This window comes from Sceloporus occidentalis, unplaced genomic scaffold (assembly GCF_023333645.1).
Source record: "Sceloporus occidentalis isolate IW3139 unplaced genomic scaffold, rSceOcc1.0.p SCAF_14, whole genome shotgun sequence".
Classification (NCBI taxonomy): Eukaryota; Metazoa; Chordata; class Lepidosauria; order Squamata; family Phrynosomatidae; genus Sceloporus; species Sceloporus occidentalis.
This window is the reverse complement of record NW_028316994.1, coordinates 2,346,701-2,370,258: the sequence shown is the minus strand read 5'-3', so window position 1 is coordinate 2,370,258 and position 23,558 is coordinate 2,346,701. Positions and strand designations below refer to the sequence as shown.

The window sequence follows — 23,558 nt, the reverse complement described above, 5'->3', positions numbered from 1 at the left end:
ATAGCTGTTATCGGTGGACATAACTCTGAAACCTCGCTTCAAATGGCTACCATCTTAGGCACCTACAAGATTCCACAGGTACAATGAGTATATTAACCATGCATTTTTCACTGATGTTATGTTTCTCTTTCAAGTGATATTCTCAGGACTTTCTTTCCCCTATGCTTCCTTTGGAAAAGAGAGAGTCCAGATGGGAAATTCCTAGGCTATACTGCTTTGAGTTAAAGCATTGGGGAGGGGGGAATATCAGTAACTTGTTCATAAAATTCTTTAGCCCATAGCAAAAAGAAAATGCATGGGTTCTGTTCTGTTTCTACTTGGATAAGTGTTAGTGCAATTCTCTCTATGTCTACCAAGTTGTAAGCCACGGTCCAGAGATGAGACCACAGAGCATATCACACGGGGTTCAGGGAAAGGAAATGGCACAGAACGAAAGGGGACAGGAAAGGAACGGAATGGAGAAAGGATGCGTTTTACTGCATGCCAGAATGCTGCCAATGCTGCTGGAAGTCACTGTACCCTTCCCCATCTGTCCCACAGAGGCCAATTTTCAAGAACTGTTCTGAACAGCCTTTGGTTCTATGCCATTCCCAAGCCCCATGCGATAAGCTCCCAGGCTTGAAGAGCATTTAGCCAACTGATTGCTCACTGTGTGAACCTAATTCTGGAATAGATTTAGTCTTACATAGCATAGTTCTTGATCCTGTCTGCAATAGCCAAGACAGTCCAGGGACAGCCCAAAATATCCTGGCCCTGAAGCTGTCCCAAACTCTCCCCCCCCCCCCCTGTTTTCTCACCCTCTGTTCTGAAACTGGGTGCCTGTTCACAGATTACATCTGATGCTGTTGGAGTTCACTTCACTGTGAGGTAAGAATGAGGTGCCCAGTGATGATCATAAGACTGGGCACTTCGTTCTGACCTCAAAGTCAGTGACTTGTGGCAGCAGTGGACACCAGGTTGCTCAGCCGGATGCATTTCAAACAGCTGTCTGGTGTCAGAACAGAGGACTCTGGATCGATAAACTATTTTAATCCATTTTAACAGGGATACACCCTGGTTCTGGTGGGGAACAGGCTGGATGTAGCCTCCTTTGTTCACACCAGAACCAAGGTTTGGGCTGTGTGTTGTAGGTCTCCCGACCAAGAGGATAGGGTGAAACCATTTTATTTGGCCCATGCACCTCCTTTAAAGAAGAACATCTTACAGGCCCAGTAAATACTTTTGAATCTTTCCTTTGTAAAAGTGTGTAATACACAAAGTTTACCACAATTCTGTCCTCTCTTGTAAAAGAAAGAAAAATCAATGGTTTCTCTCCTCAGATTGCTTACTCTGTATTAGCACCAGTGACAAATGTTAAAGAAAAGCTCCCTTCCTTCTACCGCATGGTCCCGTGTGAAAAATTGCAGTACATGGGAATTATTCTTCTCCTTCTGCATTTTCACTGGATTTGGGTTGGAATCATTGCATCAGATGATGACAAAGGAGAAAACTTTGTGCAGACATTGTTGCCAATGCTTTCTCAGTATGAAATCTGCACAGCTGTGATTGAAAGAACACAAACTCTAGCTGATGTTTTAGAGAATTCCCAGCCATTAGAATCCATCTTTACACTTGCTGCTTCACTATCCAACTCTACTGTCAAAGTATATATTGTAAATGCAGATTTCAAAACCATCTCATGCTTGAAATGGCTGATATTTATTTATGAAACGTCAGGTGGCATTATGCAGATATCTACAGGTAAAATATGGATTATGACAGCCCACTGGGATTTTTCATCAGAGACATTTCACAGGGATTTTGAAATACATGTCTTCCATGGTGCCTTGTCTCTGGCAAGTCACTCAAATGAAGTGCCGGGATTTACAAAATTCATGCAGCAACTACATCCTAATTTGCCAAAAGGAGATGGCTTTATCAGGATCTTCTGGGAGCAGGCATTCAATTGCTTATTTCCTGACTCTAAAGAGGCAAAGGAGAATGATATTTGTACAGGTGAAGAAAAACTGGAGACCCTCCCTGCAACTATCTTTGAAATGGGCATGACTGCCCAGAGCTATAGCATTTATAATGCAATCTATGCTATAATACATGCTTTAGACAAGATTTTCTCATCCTCTACACCTACACCAAAAGCAATGGCAAATAGAAGTAGACGGGATCCTCAAAATCTGCACTCTTGGATGGTAATGTTTCAAATATGAAAAATTCTGTCATGTCTGTTCTAGTGTGTAGTATAGAGAACCCCAAGACATACCAACTGTTATCATTTTTAAAATATCTGAGTATAGTTAGTCACAGGGATTCAGATCTAGACTTGCATGGAAAAATCTATCCATTGCAAGAGATCAGCAGTGTAGAGATGGTGTTAAAGTGTTACATTTAAAGTTTTTACCTTTATTGTTGTGGTTTTTAAATAACTGTACACTTCAAAAAATATTAATGGTGTTTTAATATGGTAGCTTGTTTAATTAAGTTTTGAATTTTTTTAATTGTTGTTTTTAGCTTTATCTTTTTTTTAACCTTGCTATAAACCACCTTGGATCACATGTTGGGAGAAAGGGGAGAAAGACTGTATCTGTTGCTGTGTCCCTTCATATTGTTTCTGACTTATGTCAACTCTAAGGTAAACCTATCATAGGGTTTGCATGGCAAAATTTGTTCAGGTGATTTGCCATTGCCTTTTCCTAAGAGAGAAAGTGAAGCTGCCCAAGGTTTCCAGAGCTGAGTGGGAATTCGATTCCTGGTCTCCCATAGTCCTAGTCCAACACTCCAACCATTACACCAATCTAATTCTAAACATTTGTTCAAAGTAGTTTTGTCATTGCTTTCCTCTAACGTTGAGAGGGTATTACTGTATACTTTATAATTATTAAAAATATTTATCTATCACCTTTCTGCCCATTAGGATGCACCCTAGCAATCACAAAAATATTCAAAAAGACATTGTTTTAAAAGCATTAAAGAGATGAAGCCAATCTGACCAATTGAGTAGGAAGAGAGAGTCATCTCCTCAAAGCATTCCCTGAACATGTTTGCTTGGTCTAAGAGGTGTTTATTTGGTTTGATTTTAGAAAGGATGAAGAATAAACATACTTAATGGATCTTTACATGCTACTGTGTTCTTATTTAGATTGTTTAATTTAAAGGCGTGAGATCTAGACAGAGATACTCACACTTAGACCCTACTGAAATAAATGGGCGAAGTTGTTCATTGAATTCAATAGAAAATGATTTGGTACTGGATTCAGCTCTAATGTATTAACTACCAGGTTGGAAAAACCTTTTCACTTTAACAATGGCCACATTACTCTATCCCATGCAAACTGCCTGCGCTTGAAATTGATCAGAACTATGGCACTACCATATATACTCATTTATAAGTCTAAAATTTTGTACCCCAAAATCCTAGGTCGACTTATTTATGGGTCAATATGGTAATGTGATAGCACCTCTTTCAGATTTCCCATGCAATTTCTTTCTGTCCTGAGCCAAGCAGAGAAGAGTCCTTTGCGACTGATGGATTGCTAAATGCTTCAAAGTCTGGTGATTATAAAGATTAGAGAATTCAAACAAATGCCATTTTTATCTCGTTTCATTACTTCATGTTTGCTTCTCACTACCCAGCTTCACTTCTTTCTGAAGAATATCTCATTTAATAACAGCGCTGGAGACACTGTGTCTTTTGATGAGAATGGTGAATTAGCAGGTGGATTTGATATAATCAATTGGGTTACATTCCCAAACAAATCTTTCTTAAGACGGATTGTGGGAAGAATGGATCCACAGGCTTTACTGGGCCCAAAGTTCACAATGAACGAAGAAGCTATCACATGGCATAGGTCACTTAATCAGGTGAGATGTGAACATGGTTTTAAGATGCCAAGATAAGTTCTTTATTCAGTACTGGATAAATGCCAGTTGAACAATGGAACCCAGTGGAAGTGGAGAGAAAGATCTGATCTTCCCAGTCTTTCTCTTTACGGGGATTGAAAACCTGTTTCAGAGGGCTGGGATCCCCTTCCAAGGGCACTGATGGGAAAGAAAGGCAAGAAGGCTGACTCACACTAGCATACCTACCCAGAGCTATAGCATTTATAGTATATGCCATAACACATGGTTTAGACAAGATGGTCTCATCATCTATATACCAGAGTTATATCAGTGAGTACAGATATGTTCATGTAATAAGGAAGGAGCGTCTTGAATTCATCTGTGTCTTAGGCAATTCTTGCTGTTCATGAAGACAAGCAAATTTAATGTTTTTTCAAGGAATGATCAGCTGGCATTTTTAAAAAGAGGGGGGGGAAAGATAAAGATTCTACATCTTTCCACTTGCAGAAAAAAGAGCAAGTATATCCCTTGAATACACTTCAACTGGCATCCTGTAAGTAGCATTCTTGGATGCAAGCTAATCTTATACTTTGTATGTTTTTATATGTGATAACCAAAAAGGTTGGTATTCCTTTCATCTCTCCACAGTGACCAAAGCCCCTCAGTGAACTTCCCACTGAGCTGCTAAAGGCCCTCCCCATAGACATTCTATGCCACATAGAGACTGTGGAGAAGGACATCACAGAAGCATCTGGCTATGTCTCTTCAATCAGACATGCAATGATTATTTATTTATTTGTTTGTTTGTTTATTTATAGTATTTATACCCCACCCTTAAGCCCTAAAGGCTATCAGAGTGGCTTACAATTATTATTTTTAATTAGACGGTTCCCTGCCCTCAGGCTTACAATCTAAAAGACACGACACAAAAGGAGAAGGGAATGATAGGAAAGGGGATGAGGGGACGAGAAAGGGGAATAACCCAGTGGTTATTCTCTCCCTCTGAGGCCTGGACCAAGGCAGATGGACTGGAGGGAGGGCTCTACTTCTTCAGGCTTGCCCTGATGGAGCTGGGCTTGCCTGGTCACTCTCTCACAGGCTGAAGGATGACACTTATCATGTAGGGAGGGCTCTTTTTTTTTCAGACTAGCCTGGTGGAGCTGGGCCTGCCTGATCACTTCCTCATAGGCTGAAGGATGACAGTTATCATGGAGGGAGGGCTCTCGTTCTTCAGGCTAGCCCTGATGGAGCTGGGCCTGCCTGTTCACTCCCTCACAGGCCAAGGATGACAGTTATCATGGAGGGAGGGCTCTCTTTCTTCAGGCTAGCCCTGATGGAGCTGGGCCTGCTTGTTCATTCCCTTGCAGGTCAAAGGATGACAGTTAGCAAGGAGGGAGGGCTCTCTTTATTCAGGATAGCCCTGATGGAGCTGGGCCTGCCTGCTTACTGCCTTGCAGGTCAAAGGATGACAGTTAGCAAGGAGAGAGGGCTCTCTTTATTCAGGCTAGCCCTGATGGAGCTGGACCTCCCTGTTGCTCTCAGGCTGAAGGATGACAGTTATCATGGAAGGAGTTCTCTTCTTCTTCAGGCTAGCCTTGGTGGAGCTGGGCCTGCCTGTTCACTCCCTTGCAGGCCGAAGGAGTACAGTTATTATGACTTCTGGAGGACTTCAGTGAATGTCAATGGACTTTGCATCTGTCTACAATGATATAATCAGACACTTCTGTGATGTAACTCTCTGCAAGGCAGAGAATCACCAGGCAGGGGAGCGTGTTTCAGCTCCATGGTAAAGTCCAGAAGGTGATAAATAGCTCAGCATAGCATAGTTCTGTGTCCAGAACCCCTATGCTATGCTGTGCCAAGTTGGCTTTTGGCCACTATTATGGAATGGGAAGAGTGCAGCTCTTTCCCACTACTTTGAAATGTAGTTAGAAGCCAGTTTCACATCTATAGGAGTTCTGCCCATCTGGGTAATTCAGAATTTACAAAATCAGCTAGTTCTATTCCCTATTGTCCATTATAAAAAGCATATTCCTGATACAAAGTAACTTTGCTGTTAGCTAAAGGTAGTCTATTTCCCCCCATTAAGCCATCTGTTTTCTTTTCACCTTTGAACAAGATAGATGGTGCCGATTGCTTTGTGTAATGACAACTGCCAACCAGGTTACAGAAGGAAAAAAATAGAGGGGAAACCATTTTGTTGCTATGATTGTGTTCCTTGTCCATATGGGAAGATTTCTGATCAGAAGGGTAAGAGATATTGTGGCCAGTATTCTATATGGTGTTATGTATGGTATTATGTATAATATATTTTCTTTTTTCTTCTACACTGCCATGTCAGATGTTGAAAGAAAAGAGAGCAGATCATGACAACCCACTTATTGTCCAGATTCCATTAAACTGTATACCAAAATGTACAGCTAAATCTCCAACTCTTAACATAAATCTCAGCACCAAACAAGAAATTTCCTAATTTCCTAATTTGCCTCCATTTCTATAGCTTACAGATAAAACATACCTTTTCAAAATCATCTCGAACCTCTGATTGACTTCTTATACATAGGATGTGGTGAAACTGTCATGCATGATCTTATCAAAGTTCTGATTTTGCCCCACCAAATTCATTCTGTCCTAATCATGTTTGATGAGAACAGGAGAAACAATTATGAGAAACAAGTGATCCAAGCTATGAAGCCATGTAACAGAAAGTTTGGAAGGAGATATGTTAATTGATTGACTGATGCCCTTTCTGGAGCTCCTACATAGAAAGAGAGGAAATCAACTGCCTTTTGTATTTCAATTGTCCACAATAATTTCCTTCCTACTATCCAATGGCTCTGTTTTATGGGTTAAATCCAGACTTAAATTAGCTATGTTTAGAATCACTGAAGTCAATGGAATTAAAGAGTGACTAATTTAATATTGCGGTGGAATATTCACTGGATCTGTCATTCATTATTAAAGTATCTCTGGCTTAATTCTTCAGTCCTCCTTCCATCCTGATAATGATGACTTTGGTTAACATTCTGTTGGACTGCTGGTAGAGCATAAAGTTCCATCAGTGCACTAAGACTGATTGTCAGAGTAGCAAATCTGATCTTTGCCTGGCCTTGGCCACCTGGACAAGGGTACAAGCTTCTTTGCCTTTCTTCCCCATGTTTCTTCCCTAGCTACGCGAAGGCAGTTGGACAGTAGATGGATAAATTTTTGTGACACTCAGTGGTTGGTGAGCAGAACTTTCTGGCAGCTATTATGCGACTAGAGCAAACATGTTTCATGAATACCATAGAGATTTGTCTTTGCATGATGCCAGTACTTAGGCTGGGATACAAGGATTTATGCGAACATAAGTCACCAACAGGATTTTAGTGATAACTGGACGCATACAGAATATCTTTTGTGTTTCAGACAAGGATGATTGTTTGCCATGCCCAGGAGATCAGTTTCCAAACAAGAAGCAAGATGAGTGCCTTCCCAAGACCCTACACTTCATCTCTTTCATTAAGCCCTTAGGAATGACTTCAGTTATTTTGCCCCTGTTGTTTGCTTCCATCACAGTTTTCGTGCTAGGAATTTTTATCAAGTACAAGAACACTCCTGTTGTTAAAGCCAACAATCGGGCCCTCACATATTGTCTTCTTATTTCCCTATTGTTCTGTTTCCTCTGTGCCTTATTATTTGTTGGCAAGCCTCTGAGAATGAACTGCTATTTACAACAACCTGCTTTTGGTGTCATTTTCTCAGTAGCTGTTTCCTGTGTACTGGCAAAAACTATTACAGTTGTTGTGGCTTTCTTGGCCATTAAGCCAGGATCAAAGATAATAAAATGGGTGGGGAAGAGACTGGCCAACTGTATTCTTCTTGTTTGCCCCCTTATTCAACTTTGCATTTGTACTGTATGGCTATGCACTGATTCTCCATTTCCAGATTTTGACATGCACTCTCTCGCTGAAGAAATCATAGTGGAATGCAATGAAGGGTCAGTGACAATGTTTTATAATCTTTTGAGTTACCTGGGATTTTTGGCCCTTGTAACCTTTATTGTGGCTTTCCTAGCCAGGAAGTTGCCAGATGGTTTCAATGAAGCCAAATTCATTACTTTTAGCATGCTGGTCTTTTGCAGTGTTTGGTTGTCATTTATTCTGTCCTATCTGAGCGCTAAAGGAAAATACATTGTAGCTGTGGAGATCTTCTCCATCTTGGCCTCTAGTTTTGGATTATTAGGTTTTATCTTTTTTCCCAAATGCTACATAATTATCCTTAGACCAGAACTGAACAGTAAAGACCAGCTAATAAGGAAAATGGTTAAGTAGGTATATACTTTCTGTTATTCTGAAACATGTACATTTATCCTGAAGAAAATCCAGGAAACATATTTATGGATCCCCATATTTTTTCAGTCTGCACTTTCCTTCAGAACTATGATATCAATTCCCTCTAGTTCTATGAAGAACAGCTTGCAGTCTTCCAGGCACAAGAATACCTGTTATACCTCACCGTGGGAGTTCATATGAGTTGTTGCTGAACCTGGCTCAGAAAGACCTTGAAGCAGTGGTACATGTGCTGGTAACCTCTCGTTTAGACTTCTGTAATGCGCTCTACATGGGGCTATCTTTGTACCAAGTTCGAAAGCTTCAATTAATTCAAAGTGCTACAGCCAGATTGGTCACAGGAACATCAAGATCGGACCATATTGCACCAATATTAAAATCTTTACGCTGGCTGCTGATTAGCTTCCGGGCACAATACAAAGTGTTGGTCATTACCTTTAAAGCTCTACATGGCTTGGGCCCGAGTTACTTAAGGGAACGCCTCTCCCTACACAATCCGCCCCACACTCTCAGAACCTCAGGGAAGAAATTACTGGAATACACAAAAAATAACTGGTCACTACTTCCCACAAAGCATTTACAGACGCGGCCCCAAAATTATGGAATAACTTACCAGAAGAGATCCGTCTTATTACCACACTAGAAGCCTTTAAGAAGGCATTAAAGACGGATCTCTTCCGGTGGGCATATCCACCCGACCTGCTATAGCTGAATATTCCCACTCTGATTTGACAATACGGAAAACAGACAATGATTTGGATGTGTTAATTCTCCTATGGCAATACTGCTGGTTGATTAGTATTGTATTGTATTGTTAAATAATGCTGTTTTTATCCTATTGTGCACTTTGTAATTTGTATTGCTGATACTGTTGTGATCACGCCTCGATCTGCAGGGACAGGTGGGAAATAGAAATAAAAATTTATAATAATAATAATAATAATAATAATAATAATAATTATTATTATTATTATTATATAGAGGGCCACAACTTTTATACTCCTGTTTTATTCAGCTTTAGATTTATCATTTAATTCTGTTTAGAGTAGTAGGATGCTAATGTAATGTAACAAGTATCTTTTGTGTAATGTTGTTGTTTTTTGTTGAGTGTTCATTTTTGCTTGAAGCAACAACATCATTTATCATCTTTATAAACACACTTTATTAATAATTGTAATTATAGATGGTCCTGATGGATGCTTCCTCTTCATGTGCAGAAGCTGACAACGTGGGGAAACTTGTCTCTGTTTTGCAAATGAAAGGACATGCTCCCCTTACAGAATGATATCATGGGAGTCAGCTTAGATGCTCCAAAATCCAACTTGATTCTTATACCCAGGCACCTTGTTGGCTTATTTGTTTGTACAATAAAATCCTACATTCTCTCAAAAATAACCTTTTCCTTTATCTCATTGCTATTCCTATCATCTAAAGAACACGTAATGTAAAGAATAAGATTTTCAAGTGAAGACACTTATTAAAAAAAAATTCCTGCATGTTGAAAATGAATGAAATGGACTGAACTAGAAGCAAGGAGGCAAATATACAATGTAGGACTCCATGGGTACAGAAATTAGGAATGGACTGATGTGTGTCTATTTCTTTATCTTACACCTGACTGTTTAAATATCAGGTCAGCTTGGAGTGTTAATAGCGCCAGTGGTGGCAGATGAGATGGCAGATACAGTCATGTATACCTATACAGGTTATCATTCCAATTTTAATATATGTGCTGTCGAATTTTCAAGAATTAACTGTACTATACAAAAGATCTTGGGGAAAGATACAGCATTTAGACCAGATTTGTATATGCTTAACATTATTATTATTATTATTATTATTATTATTAGCATTTATCTATAGAGCACTGTAAAATTTGCACAGCGCTTTACATAGTAGAGATCAAATAAAACAAGAATAAAACCTGCCAAGCGGAGCACAATCTAAAACAACATCGCTAAAATAATACTAACTAGTATTTAACAACCAGTAATTTGGAATGCCTCCCGGAACAAAATCGTTTTCAACTCAACCTTGAAATTAGCCAAGGAAGTAACAGTTCTTAGTTGTGTGAAAAGGAGATTCCAGGCATGGGGACCAGCACAGAAGAAGGAGCAGATTTGAGCAAGGGAGGAGGAGAATCTCAGCTGGGTCAGGAGATTGGTGTCATAAGATCTCAGTGTGTGGGGAGAGCAATAAGGAGAAACAAGCGCTGACAAATAAGAGGGAGCTAAGCCATGAATGGCTTTAAAGGTCAGGAGAAGAATTTTGTATTGAATTCTGAAGGGAATAGGGAGCCAATGGAGGGATAACAACAAGGGGGTAACATGGTCAAAACGACAGACAGAGAAAATGATCCTTGCCACTGAGCATTGCACAGAAATTAGGGGACTAAGGTGGGAATTAGGAAGTCCCACTAGCAGTGAGTTACAATAATCCAGGCGTGATATCACCAATGTATACAACAGCGTCTTAGCCGTCAACACAGAAAGAAATGGTCGAATTCTGGCAAGATTATAAAGAAAAAATCTGCATGATTTGGCTGCAGCCTGGATCTGTGGAGTGAATGATAATGAAGAGTCAAATAAGAAGCCGAGACTACGGGCCTCATAAACAGGTGAATAGAAATATCATCCACAGTAATTGACAATGAACATTGTACAGATGGCTTGGGTGGGAAGACAAGTAGCTCAGTTTTGGCCATGTTGAGCTTCAAATACTGGTGAATCATCCATACAGAAACAGCAGCAAGACATGACAATCGCTGCTCAACACCCGGGGAAAGTTCAGTGGTAAAGAAGTACAGCTGGGTGTTGTCAGCATACAGGTGATATTGAAAGCCATAGGAGCTAATAAGAATCCCTAAGGAGAGAGTATAGAGGAAGAACAAAACCTGATCTCCTGTAGCTACTGCAAAAGATCTGACTGACATGTCGGATTTAAACCAATTTAAAACTGGTCCTGTGAAACCTGGGTCTTGGAGTAAATACACCAAGAGACCATGAGAGACCATGATCAATGGTCAACATGATAATCCATGATAATGTAATAGAAAGAAGACATAAAATGCTAATATCTTATATGTTTACAGCCAGAAGAATTATCTTTATATGAAATCGGAAAAAACAACAAAATCCAAATGTTTCAGAATGGCTGGATAAAATGATGGCATTGGCAGAGCTAGTGAAACTGACCAATCTTGTTAGAGGGAGGGATTTAAAAGAATTTGTGAATACCTGGAAACCTCTTATGGAATATATGAAGAATTTGAGAGGGGACGACACTATATTAGGATTCAATATGTGATTATTAACTGTTTGTTTTGTATTGGCTGGGGTTGATATCGTTTCCAAGTATAATGGTTTGCAGTTGATGGAGAGAGGTATGAAAATAATGATAGATGTAATCTAATCAATTGCAAATTATATGGGTTGGAAGTCTAAGGGTTTTAGGCTTATATCAAATTTATGTTATGTTGTAGTGGAGGGTGGGTGGGTGGTAGAATTTTCTATTTTATACTCTTTTTTCCTTTCTTTTCGTATATTTTATTTTTTCTTGCTTTATTTTTCTCTTTTTTTTCTTTAGATGTAACGCCATAAATTTTATTGTTGTTGGTAAAAGGTTCATCTATTAACTGATTAAAATATTTTTTTAAAAAATAACATTTTCAATTTTGAAGTTTTAATTTTAAAAAAAATTCTGGGGCCTCTCCTTTCTTCTCCCAGTGAGCTTCACCCCACTCTCACCATCTCTTAAAGCATTTTAATGAGAAACAGGTGAATGCCACAGCCTGTTTCTGCCCAAAAGTTGGTGTTTGAGGAAAAGTGATGTCACCCCCCACTTAGGGCATCACCAGCTGTGGTCCACACCTCCAGCAACCCCCCTAGTGATGCCACTGGGTAGGAATGGGGTTTGATGTAGACTAACATGCCTCAGAGATTACACTAGGACAGGATAGCAACTATGTCCCAATTAGGCTTTGGTCTATCCTGTGCCTTATGGCCTACTTGCCCATCTATGATCAAGCACTCAGTAAGGCCTATTCCACACCACACATTCCAAAAAAGAAAGGAGAACAATGAAACCATATGCAATTCAAGACAGACCCTAAGCAGCTCCAGTGACCCAAGGGCTAAGCACTTAGTACACATGTACTGGGTAGGCCCACCTAACCTCATTGAACGCAGCCCACCTTCCAAAATATACTGTGCCAGTATGTAGAGTCATGGCACATGGCAAGGCTGCAAATGCAATTTGGGAATGCACTAAAATTTTCTCATGGAGTTTAGGGAGGTAGGGATGTGAGGAGGTGGGCTGCAAGCTGCTAAACCTACATGAAACCATGTGGCTGTACCAATTCTCGGACAACCTCCACTCACTGCACCGGGACCACAATGCTTTATATCGAGATACACCCTGCAAAATCCAGCCGACTAGCTATAGTTTGCTGTGGCTAAAGCTGAGGAGCCACTGGGAAGAATGCTTTGGGTCAGATTTAGAGATCTAGGGGTTAATAAGTCTGGCAGGCTAGAGAAATACTAATACTAGAAATATCATGTATGTTGCATATGCTCCTTCCTTCCTTCCTTCCTTCCTTCCTTCCTTCCTTCCTTCCTTCCTTCCACTCCCCTCCCCTCCCCTGCCCTCCCCTGCCCTCCCCTGCCCTGCCCTGCCCTGCCCTGCCCTGCCCTGCCTTCCTTTTTCTCTGCCTCCAACTCATGGACTTTCTGTACTTCTAATATCTTCCATTTGGGGCCACTTTCAACTGGTCATCTTCTGGTTATGATGAAACTAAAAACAAATCAAAACAAAATGTGATGATGAAACTCTTCTTTAAAACAAACAAAACAAAATTGTTTTTCCTTGTCTACTCTTTGGCTTCATCTACAGCCCAATACTCCAGAGAAATAGCTTAAAATGTGTAATTATCTCAAATTGCTTGCATTTCTTTGAGGCCAAGGATATGATCAATAATGTAGCCCAAAAACTATTTAAAAAAATTAACTATTCCATTTAAAAATGAGTGGAGGTCACAAAGTCTGAAACCTCAACAGATTTGTTTTACCCAAATAAACCTATACCCATTGAAGAAAAAATGTTAAAAACATGTTGATTGTTAATATAACATAAAAGCTAGAGATTTTATATCAGTTTCCTTTGCGGCAATGGCAGGGATATTTGTGCAGACTGTACTCTCTTTGTTGTTGCAGGCATCTCACACAGAGGGCAAGGCACACACCACAATGTGTTCCCTAAACATTGCGTTCCAGATGCCATATGAATTTTATCAGAAAGGAGACTTATTGATTGGAGCAATTTCCTCCCAGTTTGGTATGGTGTCTGATGAAATGTCTTTTGATGAACATCCCAGCACCAAGTTTGAAAATGAACTTACGTACGGACGTAATTTCTGAAAATGTATTTAGATTTACAAGCAGGCTTTAAAATCTGTGTGATCCCTACTTAAGACTCTCTCCCTCTCTCTCTCTCTCTCTCTCTCTCTCTCTCTCTCTCTCTCTCTGTGTGTGTGTGTGTGTCTGTGTTGACATGTGTATGTATGTGTGTGTATGCGTGTGTGTCTCTCATTATACTCTCCAAAGTGGTTTCAATGTCATTTTGCTTAGTTCTATTTTAATCAACTCAATATTCTGCTTTATGCTTTGCAAGAAGTTTCTCTGTCTCTTGTGTCACTTCCTTCTGATTACATTTTCATTTTCCATCTATGTTTTCTCTTTCATGTATTTCTCCTGCTGTTTATGATTCCTTGCATAAATGGTCCTGTATTTCCTTTCAGCCACAGTCTTGCACTCTGTCAGTCAAAAGCATGAATGAACCAACCTCTAATAATTACATCATGAGGATTTGTCATTTTCCCAACACAGCAATATTCTCTTTTCAGTATGATTTATGACTGGTTCTGTTATTGTAGGCTTCTCCTGTCCTTCCATTTCATTATTATGAGTGTGATTTCTTTGCATTCTGAATTCCCTGAAATGAACTAAGTGGGTATCAATTGAGACCCTATGTTAAGACCACCCTTAAAGGGGATGGAGAGAGAGTGACACTCAACCTTTAAAATCCACTTTTAAAAGAGGGAGAAATGGAAACCAATGTTATAATTTAAAGTTAGGAAACTCACAGTAATCTAGACATCCAGGCTTCTATTAGGAGCTCTATTTATTGTGAATTGCTCCTGGATATAAGAGGGGGAGATATCCAGATCTATGTCATAGTAACCAAAATTGGAGTAGGTGAAAGCCACACCTTGATTGTTTCAGTCTGAGATATATCACCATCAGCACAACATCAAATCCAGGCAAAGTTCAGTGAATTTTTCACACATACATTCTAATGGGTGTGTTGCATTCTAGCCCTACTTTTAAAGCTGCACTGTTATTTACCTGGAAGTGAGCCACATGGAACACAATGAGACTTAATTCTGAGCAGATACATAGCAGGTGCAAATCTTTTGTAGCACATACAGTGTAAGCGTATACATTACTCAAAATTAAATCCCATTTGCTCAATGGGATGCTTTCTCTTAAGTAAGTGGCAGCTCTTCCGGTATTTTATTTTAGTTGTTTATTAGGAATGGTTTCCTTTGGGAAATGTCAGAAAAACCCTTATTAATATATGAATTATTATAGATTACTATAAACTATGAGACTCTAGTAAAGAAGATGGGGTGTGCAACTTAGGAAGCTTCTGCGTGACATTAAGGAAAGGTTGAAATGTCTTCTTCCTTCTGAGTTTGAACATGTATCTTCTTCCATGTTTAAAATTCAAATATCAGATAAGGATGCCTTTACCTCTTATGGGATCTCTCAAGCTGCCTTGACAAAGAAATGATTTGTGGAGAGTTCCAATGAACATCTTGCAAATACATGTGCATATATTTCTTCCTTTAGACCAACACTGAAGTACTATCAACACATTCTTGCACTGGCCTTTGGTGTGAAGGAGATAAACAGCAACCCCAAATTCCTAGCAAATGTCACCCTGGGCTTCCACGTCTATGACAGTTATTTCAATGCCAGGATGACTTACCAAAACACCCTGAAACTTCTGTCCACCTGGAAAAGGATGGTCCCCAACTTCCATTGTAACAAGAAAAAGAATCTGATAGCTGCCATTGGAGGACTTGACTCTGAAATCTCCCTTTACATGGCTACAATCATTGGAAATTACAAGATTGCACAGGTAAAGTAAGTCAGTGTCCCATGCTTGGGAGGGGGATCTTTAACTCTATATCAAATCTGTAATTTAATATACAATTATGCCTCCTATTTCATCTAGTAAATGGCTGGTCATTCAACTAAATGTTTATCTCTCAGTTTCTACAACTTTAAGAGGGCAAAAAACAAGATAGATTTGAAAAGCTTTGCATCTCTCACCCACCTTTCATTCTAACAACGACCACTCCCAAAGTAAATTCAAAACACTAAATTATTTCCCTTCAAGTTAAGACATTTTAATAAAAACTAGAATAGCAAGTAAAGATATCCACAGGCCAGTGTGGCATTGCAGTGTCATATCGAAGTCTCAGGACATTTGGGAGACTAAACCCAGGGCTTTTTATAAGTCAGAGATGATTCAAGTTCCACAACACAAAGTGAACAGAGGCGAAAGACAGTAAAAATGAGAACACTTCAACATAATAAATGGGTGCTATTGCTATGACGATGGCAAGAAATATAAATTTCAGATTGCTAGGTTAGACATATCACATGTACTGAAAAGCTATAAAAAATTCTTCCATCTTCATTTGCTAAGTGTCATAAAGCAAAACTGGTGTGTCTGTGGTTTTCAGTATTATGTTACCAAACATTAATGGTGAGAACTGAATTTAGTCGGAGAAACTTGACATCTGAAAATGTATTAAAACCAGTTTCTTTTTGTTTAGATTGGATACTGTGTATTAGTTCCAGTGATGAGTGTTAAAACCTACATCCCTTCTTTCTACCGGATGGTCCCAAATGAATCATATCAGTACAAAGGGATTGTCCAGCTCCTGCTGTATTTCCAATGGAGATGGGTTGGGATTATAGCAGCTGATGATGACAATGGAGAAAAATTTGTGCAAACAATGGAAACAATGCTTTTTCAGGAAGGCATTTGCACTGCCGCTAAAGGAAAAACAAAACATCTGGCTCAGTTATTAGAATTAGATAATCCCATTGAAACTTTTCAAACTATATTTAATTTTCTTATGAATCCCAAAGTCAATGCAGTGATTGTAAATGCAGACCATCAGACTATATCAAATTTGAAATGGTTTATATATGGCATTGTCATTTTATATGAGAGGGCTACACTGAGATCAGTCACTAAAGTGTGGATTATGACTGCTCAGTGGGATTTCTCATCACAGAATGTACACAGAGGTTTTGATATACAAGTCTTTGATGGTACCCTGTCTTTTGCAATTCATTCAAGAGAAATTCTGGAGTTTCCAAAATTTCTTCAGGCACTTAATCCTAGCTCAACAGAAAGAGATGATTTCCTCCGTTTATTTTGGGAAGAGGCATTCCAATGTACCTTTTCTGACTCGAATGAAGAAAATGAAAGCCCTGGTACTTGCACTGGGCAAGAGAGGCTGGAGCATCTCCCGGGGACTCTTTTTGAGATGAGCATGACTGCCCAAAGCTACAGCATTTACAATGCAGTCTATGCCATTGCCTATGCTTTGGAAAGATTTTATTCTTCCAGACCAAAACAAAGGGCAAAGGCATTCAGAAGTCCAGCATATCCTCCAAATCTACAGTCATGGCAGGTAATGCTCCTTATCTGATGTATTTCATTATTATTTAATTATTTCATCATCAATGAAGTAAAATGTAGGCTTAGAAATTTTTTCCCTATGTGAGAAAGACTTTGAAAAAACAGACAGTGAAGACATTTTATTTGCAAAAATTCTATGCAAACTTTGCACAGAATTAATCTTCATTTTCAGCATTTTCAGGACAGGAAACAGCATTTCCTACACAAGAAAAATATTTCTATGGAGAAACTGTTGGTTCCTGTACAAAACATCCCTAACTACAAAGATACTTCTCAGTCCAGGATTCCTCTCCTCAGGGTTTCTCAGCACTTGGTAAACATGTTTGTAGACCATTTTTCAAATATTTTAAAATATTTTCCCAACCCTATCCTACCCCCCAGAAGCACTGATATCCAATGCTTAAACTAATACCTTCAAACTGTGGGAAGACATAGGAGACAAATAACAGTGGCTATAACAGAAGGGAGGGCATGAACCAAATCACAGTATATTAAATCTAAAATGGAGTTTAGCCATTATTACTGTTTCTGAAATTCAGTGGCAGAGAACACCCCAAAATACAAAGAAGAAACTTAATGGCTCATGCTTCCTTGGAGTTTTTAAACAGCAATTAAATGCAATTGTAATGGTCACATAGGGGCAAACATATTTCATCATCCGAACGCTGTTCTTAGAAGGGAGGCTGGGACTATTAAAATAGAATCTAGTCTGTGGATTAGAATACTCACCTATTGGCAAAAATTGCATAAAACTTCTGGAGGTCTGACAAATTTAATTTTCCTGGATTCCTTTAAATCCTCTTGGGAAATTTCCCTTCTTATGAAATTAAATGAGCTTGGTCTCAATAAAAATGAAATTTTAAAGCTCGACAACGATAGAGCTAAATCTACTATTAAACAAGAAATCCTAGAGGCAGAAAGATACATGGACTCCACTTCCCTCTCAAAATATGTCATGTTCAGTGCTCAAGTTTTAGTCCCCTCCCCAGCTCCATATCTGTTCCATGTTACCCTCCTGAAGTTCAGAAGGGCTCTAACTCTGGCACGTTTCAATGTGTTGCCCACAGCCATGTTGGAAGGTAGATTTAAAAAAACACCTTTTGAATTTCGTCTTTGCCCATGTGGCTCAGGCGCTGTTGAAACCAATGAGCATGTTTTCCTTTATTGTCAATTCTATAGAGACATTCGTCACCAACTGATTAGCCCACTACTGAGTACATTCCCAGGCTAAACTGACTCCTTTTATTTATGCCTCCTATTGGACAACAATGATCCTACAATATTCCATAAGGTGGCTAAATTTTGTTATATTGTTTGTAAAGTCTGCCCTCAACTGTCAAATGGTCATTTTATTACCGTGTAGAAAGAACTGTTTGATACTGTACACGTACAGTCTACCATCAGTTTATATTTTAATTTGTTATTGTTATATTGATATGTTGCTTGTGTGATTTTGTTTTTATACTGGTCAATGACCGAATAAATTTTATTACTATTACTATTTCATCATCTTGGGTGGATGAAGACAATGCAAATGTACAGAAAGGCAGTGGGGGTTATAGTAATGTTTTTAAAAAGAAAACTAGAAAGAAGTGGATGAAAGAAGGGATTATGAAAGTTATAAGGTTGAATGTTTTCTTTTTTAAAAAAGTAAAACAGAAGTATATTCTATTTAAAATGAAAGGACTCATCATTAGCCAACTTAGAAGCCTCCTAGAATTATGAATTATGTGGAGCAACATGTGAATCACACTTCTGCTTTATCCTCTTTCAATCTAGCTTCATCCCTTCTTGAGTAGCCTCTCATTTAACAATAGTGCTGGGGACACTGTGGCTTTTGATCAGAATGGTGAATTAGTAGCTGGATTTGATATTATGAACTGGGTTACTTTCCCAAATCAATCCTTCATAAGAGTGAAAGTGGGAAGTATGGATCCAGAGGCTTCCCTGGGCATAAGAATCAGAATCAATGAAGGGGCGATCACATTGCACAGCATCTTTAATCAGGTGGGATCTATCTAAAAGTTCCAAAAACAAAGGTAAATCAGAAAGTTTTCCTGTATTGATTCTGAGTGCTGATGTTTCTTTACAACAGGGGATCTCAATGTAGATCCTTCATGTCTTCAAAGTCATCTTCTGATCTCTTGACTACAATGTGTAATTTGATTTATAACTTAACCAAGTTGTAGAAACACTTTTAACTATTTCAATGTCTCTTTACCCCGTTTTAAGGTATGTGACTGCTCTGCATATTTTTGTTTTCATACTATTCGGCTGGAACAATGCATTTTCTTCCTTTATTCATATCAGTCATCATTCCAGCTATTTTCAGACGAAAAGGGTTAGATGATAAACTTTAAATCAAATATACTGTGGTGTTGTTTAGAGCGAAGCAGAATGAATGGCAGCTCCTGTTGTAAACTGCTCATCCTAATACCTGGTCTGAATGGCTGAGTCACTGTTTTCTTAAAATATTTAAGCAATAAAAATGAATTCCCATTGAAGTGCCCACCCCATTACTTCATTTGCAAAAGATGCATCTGAAAATTCTTACACAAAGCTGACAGCTTCAGAGCTTGAAAAGACTTGAGCCAAGAAAACAACCCAACCCTATAATCACATGTGTTTTGGGAATAATAAGCATTTTTTTTTTGCCTAAAAGTCATACTTTGAAGGAATCTGACATTCTGTTATCTCATTTATATAGTTCTTCAGTGTATTACTTCCATCATCTTTTTATTTTGCTTTGATCGTATTATCTTTTCCCATGTTGATCATTCCACTTCCATACAGAATGTGGTGGAAGTTGTACGTGGAAGGAATCTGCTTGTCTGCTGTTTTCTTCTATTGCTTTGAACTGATTATTATGATACTTCTTTTTTTTTCCCCTCCATATATGTTCTTGAATTTAGGATTCTGACTCTGCCTGACTCCCTTTTTACTTTTGCTTATTGACTGTCCTCAAATGTTTTAAATGTTTAATCAATCATCCTGTGAGGACTCTTTGTCTTTTTGGATAAGACCAACAATGAAGCTTTTTCAATCACATGGTCAAATGTGTATTTCCAAAATCAATGATATTGAATAGAACGTTCTTGTTGCTGTTTTTAACATGGAGGACTGAGACACTTTCTCTCCTTTTCATGGATAGGTGCCACCTGTTTCGCTGTGTAATGATAAATGCCTTCCAGGTCACAGGAAAAAAAAGAAGGAAGGGGAACCTTTTTGTTGCTATGAGTGCATTCCATGTCCAGATGGGGAAATTTCAGGTGAAAAAGGTAGACAAGCTAATATGTAGTTTCTGTTTTATCTTTCATTTCTTTTGCTTTATCAAATAATTGAGTTATTTACATCAAAACAGACAGCTATAGGTGCAAAAACCTCCCCATTTTCTTTTTCAATGAATATTCTCAGAATTCCAGTGGCATTCTGAAGTGTATTTCAATATCGAGCTGCAAGACTTGTTGTTTCTTCATAGATGCTTGGGGAGAGAAAGTAATGCTTCATGTATTATAATGTACGTATTTAATCATCTATATGTTTGACATTTGGGCATGTTTTTGTGCACATTAATTTCTGGACTGAAATACACCACATGCCTCAGAAATCCATAGATCTCTAAGACAAGATGTGCTTTATCACAGCACATATCAAAAATGGTGCAATATTTATATTTTCAAAGGGAAACCAAAACCTGGTTAATATCTTTTCCATCTCTTATAACAGTTAACTTTGATACATCTGAAATTTTCATTCCACTTTCAAATGACTTAGTTTTATGTGACTGAAGTAGAGCAAAATTATTCAGAAATATGACTTATGGCAATAACAACAGAAAGTAGGGGTAGATTATTTGGAAGCCGGATGACAATTTTAAGAAGAAAAATGATGTCAAACATTTATTTACTTATTTACCAGCTACATTTCCATCTTGTCTTGCCTCACAAAGCAGCATCCATGTCTCCCTACTTCATTGTCACTTTAGTCTCATATTAATCCTGATAGAGGTTAAGCTGAGAGACACTTTCTGGCTCAAGGTTACCAATAGGTTTCATGTCTCAGTGGGTAATTGAACCTGCATTTCCTGAAATAGGGATTAACACACACTATCTGTTTTATTTTTCAGACATGGATAAATGTTCCAAATGTCCAGATGGTCAGTATCCAAACAGGAACCAAGATCAATGTCTTCCCAAAACTATAAACTTCCTCTCCTTCACAGAACCATTGGGGATAACTCTCACTTTCTTGGCTCTCTCACTTTCTCTGATCACAGTTGTGGTTCTACAAATATTCGTCAAGAACAAGAATACTCCCATTGTCAAGGCCAATAACCGCAACCTCACTTATTCTCTCCTCATCTCCCTATTGCTCTGCTTCCTCTGTGCATTGCTCTTCATTGGGAAACCCAAGAAAGTGACCTGCTATTTGCGACAAACAACTTTTGGCACCATCTTTTCCATTGCTGTGTCTTGCATTTTGGCAAAAACCATAACAGTTGTTATAGCTTTCATGGCCACCAAGCCAGGCTCCAGGATGAGGAAATGGGTGGGGAAAGGACTGGCTAACTCAGTTGCTTTTATTTGCTCTCTTTTCCAAGCCAGCATGTGTGCCATATGGCTATGCACTGCTCCTCCATTCCCTAATTCTGACATGGACACTTTGGCTGAAGAAATCATCCTGGAATGCAATGAAGGCTCAGTGACCATGTTTTATTGCATTGTGGGCTACTTGGGATTTCTGGCTATGGTTAGTTTCACTGTGGCTTTCTTAGCCAGGAAGCTGCCAGACAGTTTCAATGAAGCCAGATTCATTACTTTCAGCATGATCATATTTTGTAGTGTTTGGTTGTCCTTTGTTCCATCTTATCTGAGCACCAAGGGAAAATACATGGTGGCTGTGGAGATATTCTCCATCTTAGCCTCAAGTGCTGGTTTATTGGGTTTTATCTTTTTCCCCAAATGCTACATTATTCTTCTGCGACCTGAACTGAATAGTAAGGACAGGCTGATCAGAAATAAACTGATATAGGTTTATTTCACTGCACTGCACTGAAGAAATAGTGTAGTTTGACACTGCCTTAAGTGCCATGGCTCAATGCTAGGGAATTATGAGAACTCTAGTTTTGTGAGACCTTTAGCCTTCTCTGTCAGTGAGTTCTGGTGCACAATAAACCACTATTCCTAGGATTCCCTAGCACTGAGCCAGAACAGATAAAGTGGTTTCAAACTGGATTATTACCAAAGTGCAGATGCAGCCTGTGTTCTAGATGCTGTTATGCTTTTTCCTTCAATATATACTGTTTAATCGTGGGTCTGTTTGTTTAGAGAATCACATGAAATTTTAAATACAGACAATGCAGAGTGAATTGCATTCAACACAGTGGGGGCTATTTCTATATATACCTGTAAGATTATTTATTAGCCAACTGGATAGTCTATGAGAAAGACGCATTGTTAAACACTTAACAATAAAGCTGCTTTCAGTTTTGAGAAAAATCATTGAAAGCCCATAATTCAATCAAATTTAGTGCATGCCTTGATGATATTATGCACACATAATGACTGTAGTATCTAAACATATTTAGCAATTACAATGTCATAGGTCTAATGTACAACAACCCAATTTACTTTTATCGTAATTTCACTATTCCACCAGCCAAATTCCCCACAAGATACCTTTAAAAACCACATATTGGCCTTTACAAGATAGCAAACCCATCTAATTAGAGAGTGAGGGTATGGGTTGGGCTGACAATGTGTCCTGCATTCTTACTGTAGTTAGATATGATGCAGGTGCTTATCTCCAGTTACTGGATCTGGACTGGATGCAGGACCACTCTCTCTCTCTCTCTCTCTCTCTCTCTCACACACACACACACACACACACACACACACTGGAAACTCAGAAATGGGGAGGCTGCATAGCCTAAAATGTGATTTTGGGGTGGTAGCATTAGGAGGCATAGCTACAGAGATGTAGCTCCAAAGCACACTGCATAAATAATCAAGTTTGAGACCACTTCAATGGCTCTGGCTCAATGCCAGGCAATTCTGGGATTTGCTGTTTTGTGAAACATTCAGTCTTCTCTGTCAGAGAGCTCTGGTACACTAATAAACTACAATTCTCAGGACTCCCTAGCACTGCACCAGGGCAATTAAATCGATCTCAAACTGGATTATTTCTGCAGTGTTTTGGGCCATAGCTATACTTCCACAACTATTTGTCATGAGGTAGGTTCTCAGTGAGAGTTATCATGAGCCACACAAATTCATCTTAGCACAACAGGGATAATTTGGACAAATCAGTAATTTACACTATATGTGCATGGTTTTTATCCCCCAGTATGAGAACTTGCAGTTATGTGCACCTTCCAATCCCACCTCCTGCTTAATTGGGATCTTAAACTAAATCATCCCAAGCTGCTAGCTATCCAGCCTCTTTTTCAAGATGGCCAAATACAAAGATCCTACCACCTCTCAAGGCAACTATTCTTACTGACAACAGGATCCTTTCAATGTTCAGTTGAAATCTAATCTCCTGTAATGTCAGACCATTAGACCTGACCTACCCTCTTATCTGCACCCTCCTCTATGTGACATCCCATGAGGT

General features: G+C 38.9%; 2 protein-coding genes across 2 annotated transcripts; both read left to right on the top strand.

The window, feature by feature from the left end:
* The first annotated feature begins 1,382 nt into the window (after positions 1 to 1,382).
* Positions 1,383 to 15,374, top strand: LOC149303521 (vomeronasal type-2 receptor 26-like). The gene is made up of 5 exons (XM_089480756.1): positions 1,383 to 2,186; positions 3,628 to 3,855; positions 5,958 to 6,084; positions 7,243 to 8,143; positions 15,074 to 15,374. The coding sequence occupies exons 1-5, from the start codon at positions 1,383 to 1,385 to the stop codon at positions 15,372 to 15,374; spliced, it is 2,361 nt and encodes a 786-aa protein (XP_089336882.1).
* A 757-nt stretch (positions 15,375 to 16,131) lies between these two features.
* Positions 16,132 to 21,977, top strand: LOC149303520 (vomeronasal type-2 receptor 26-like). The gene is made up of 4 exons (XM_089480120.1): positions 16,132 to 16,938; positions 18,726 to 18,953; positions 20,098 to 20,224; positions 21,073 to 21,977. Exons 1-4 carry the CDS (start codon positions 16,132 to 16,134, stop codon positions 21,975 to 21,977), a joined length of 2,067 nt encoding a protein of 688 aa, XP_089336246.1.
* The last annotated feature ends 1,581 nt before the right edge of the window (positions 21,978 to 23,558 follow it).

What these genes read in the sequence shown, in the direction of transcription:
- LOC149303521 (XM_089480756.1), top strand. Translation starts at nt 1,383, where the DNA reads ATGGTCCCGTGTGAAAAATTGCAGTACATGGGAATTATTCTTCTCCTT. An exon ending in GGCATAGGTCACTTAATCAG is followed by an intron (nt 3,856 to 5,957) that starts GTGAGATGTGAA and finishes TGAACAAGATAG; the next exon opens with ATGGTGCCGATTGCTTTGTG. An exon ending in GAAGATTTCTGATCAGAAGG is followed by an intron (nt 6,085 to 7,242) that starts GTAAGAGATATT and finishes TTTGTGTTTCAG; the next exon opens with ACAAGGATGATTGTTTGCCA.
- LOC149303520 (XM_089480120.1), top strand. Translation starts at nt 16,132, where the DNA reads ATGGTCCCAAATGAATCATATCAGTACAAAGGGATTGTCCAGCTCCTG. An exon ending in TGCACAGCATCTTTAATCAG is followed by an intron (nt 18,954 to 20,097) that starts GTGGGATCTATC and finishes TTTCATGGATAG; the next exon opens with GTGCCACCTGTTTCGCTGTG. An exon ending in GGAAATTTCAGGTGAAAAAG is followed by an intron (nt 20,225 to 21,072) that starts GTAGACAAGCTA and finishes TTTATTTTTCAG; the next exon opens with ACATGGATAAATGTTCCAAA.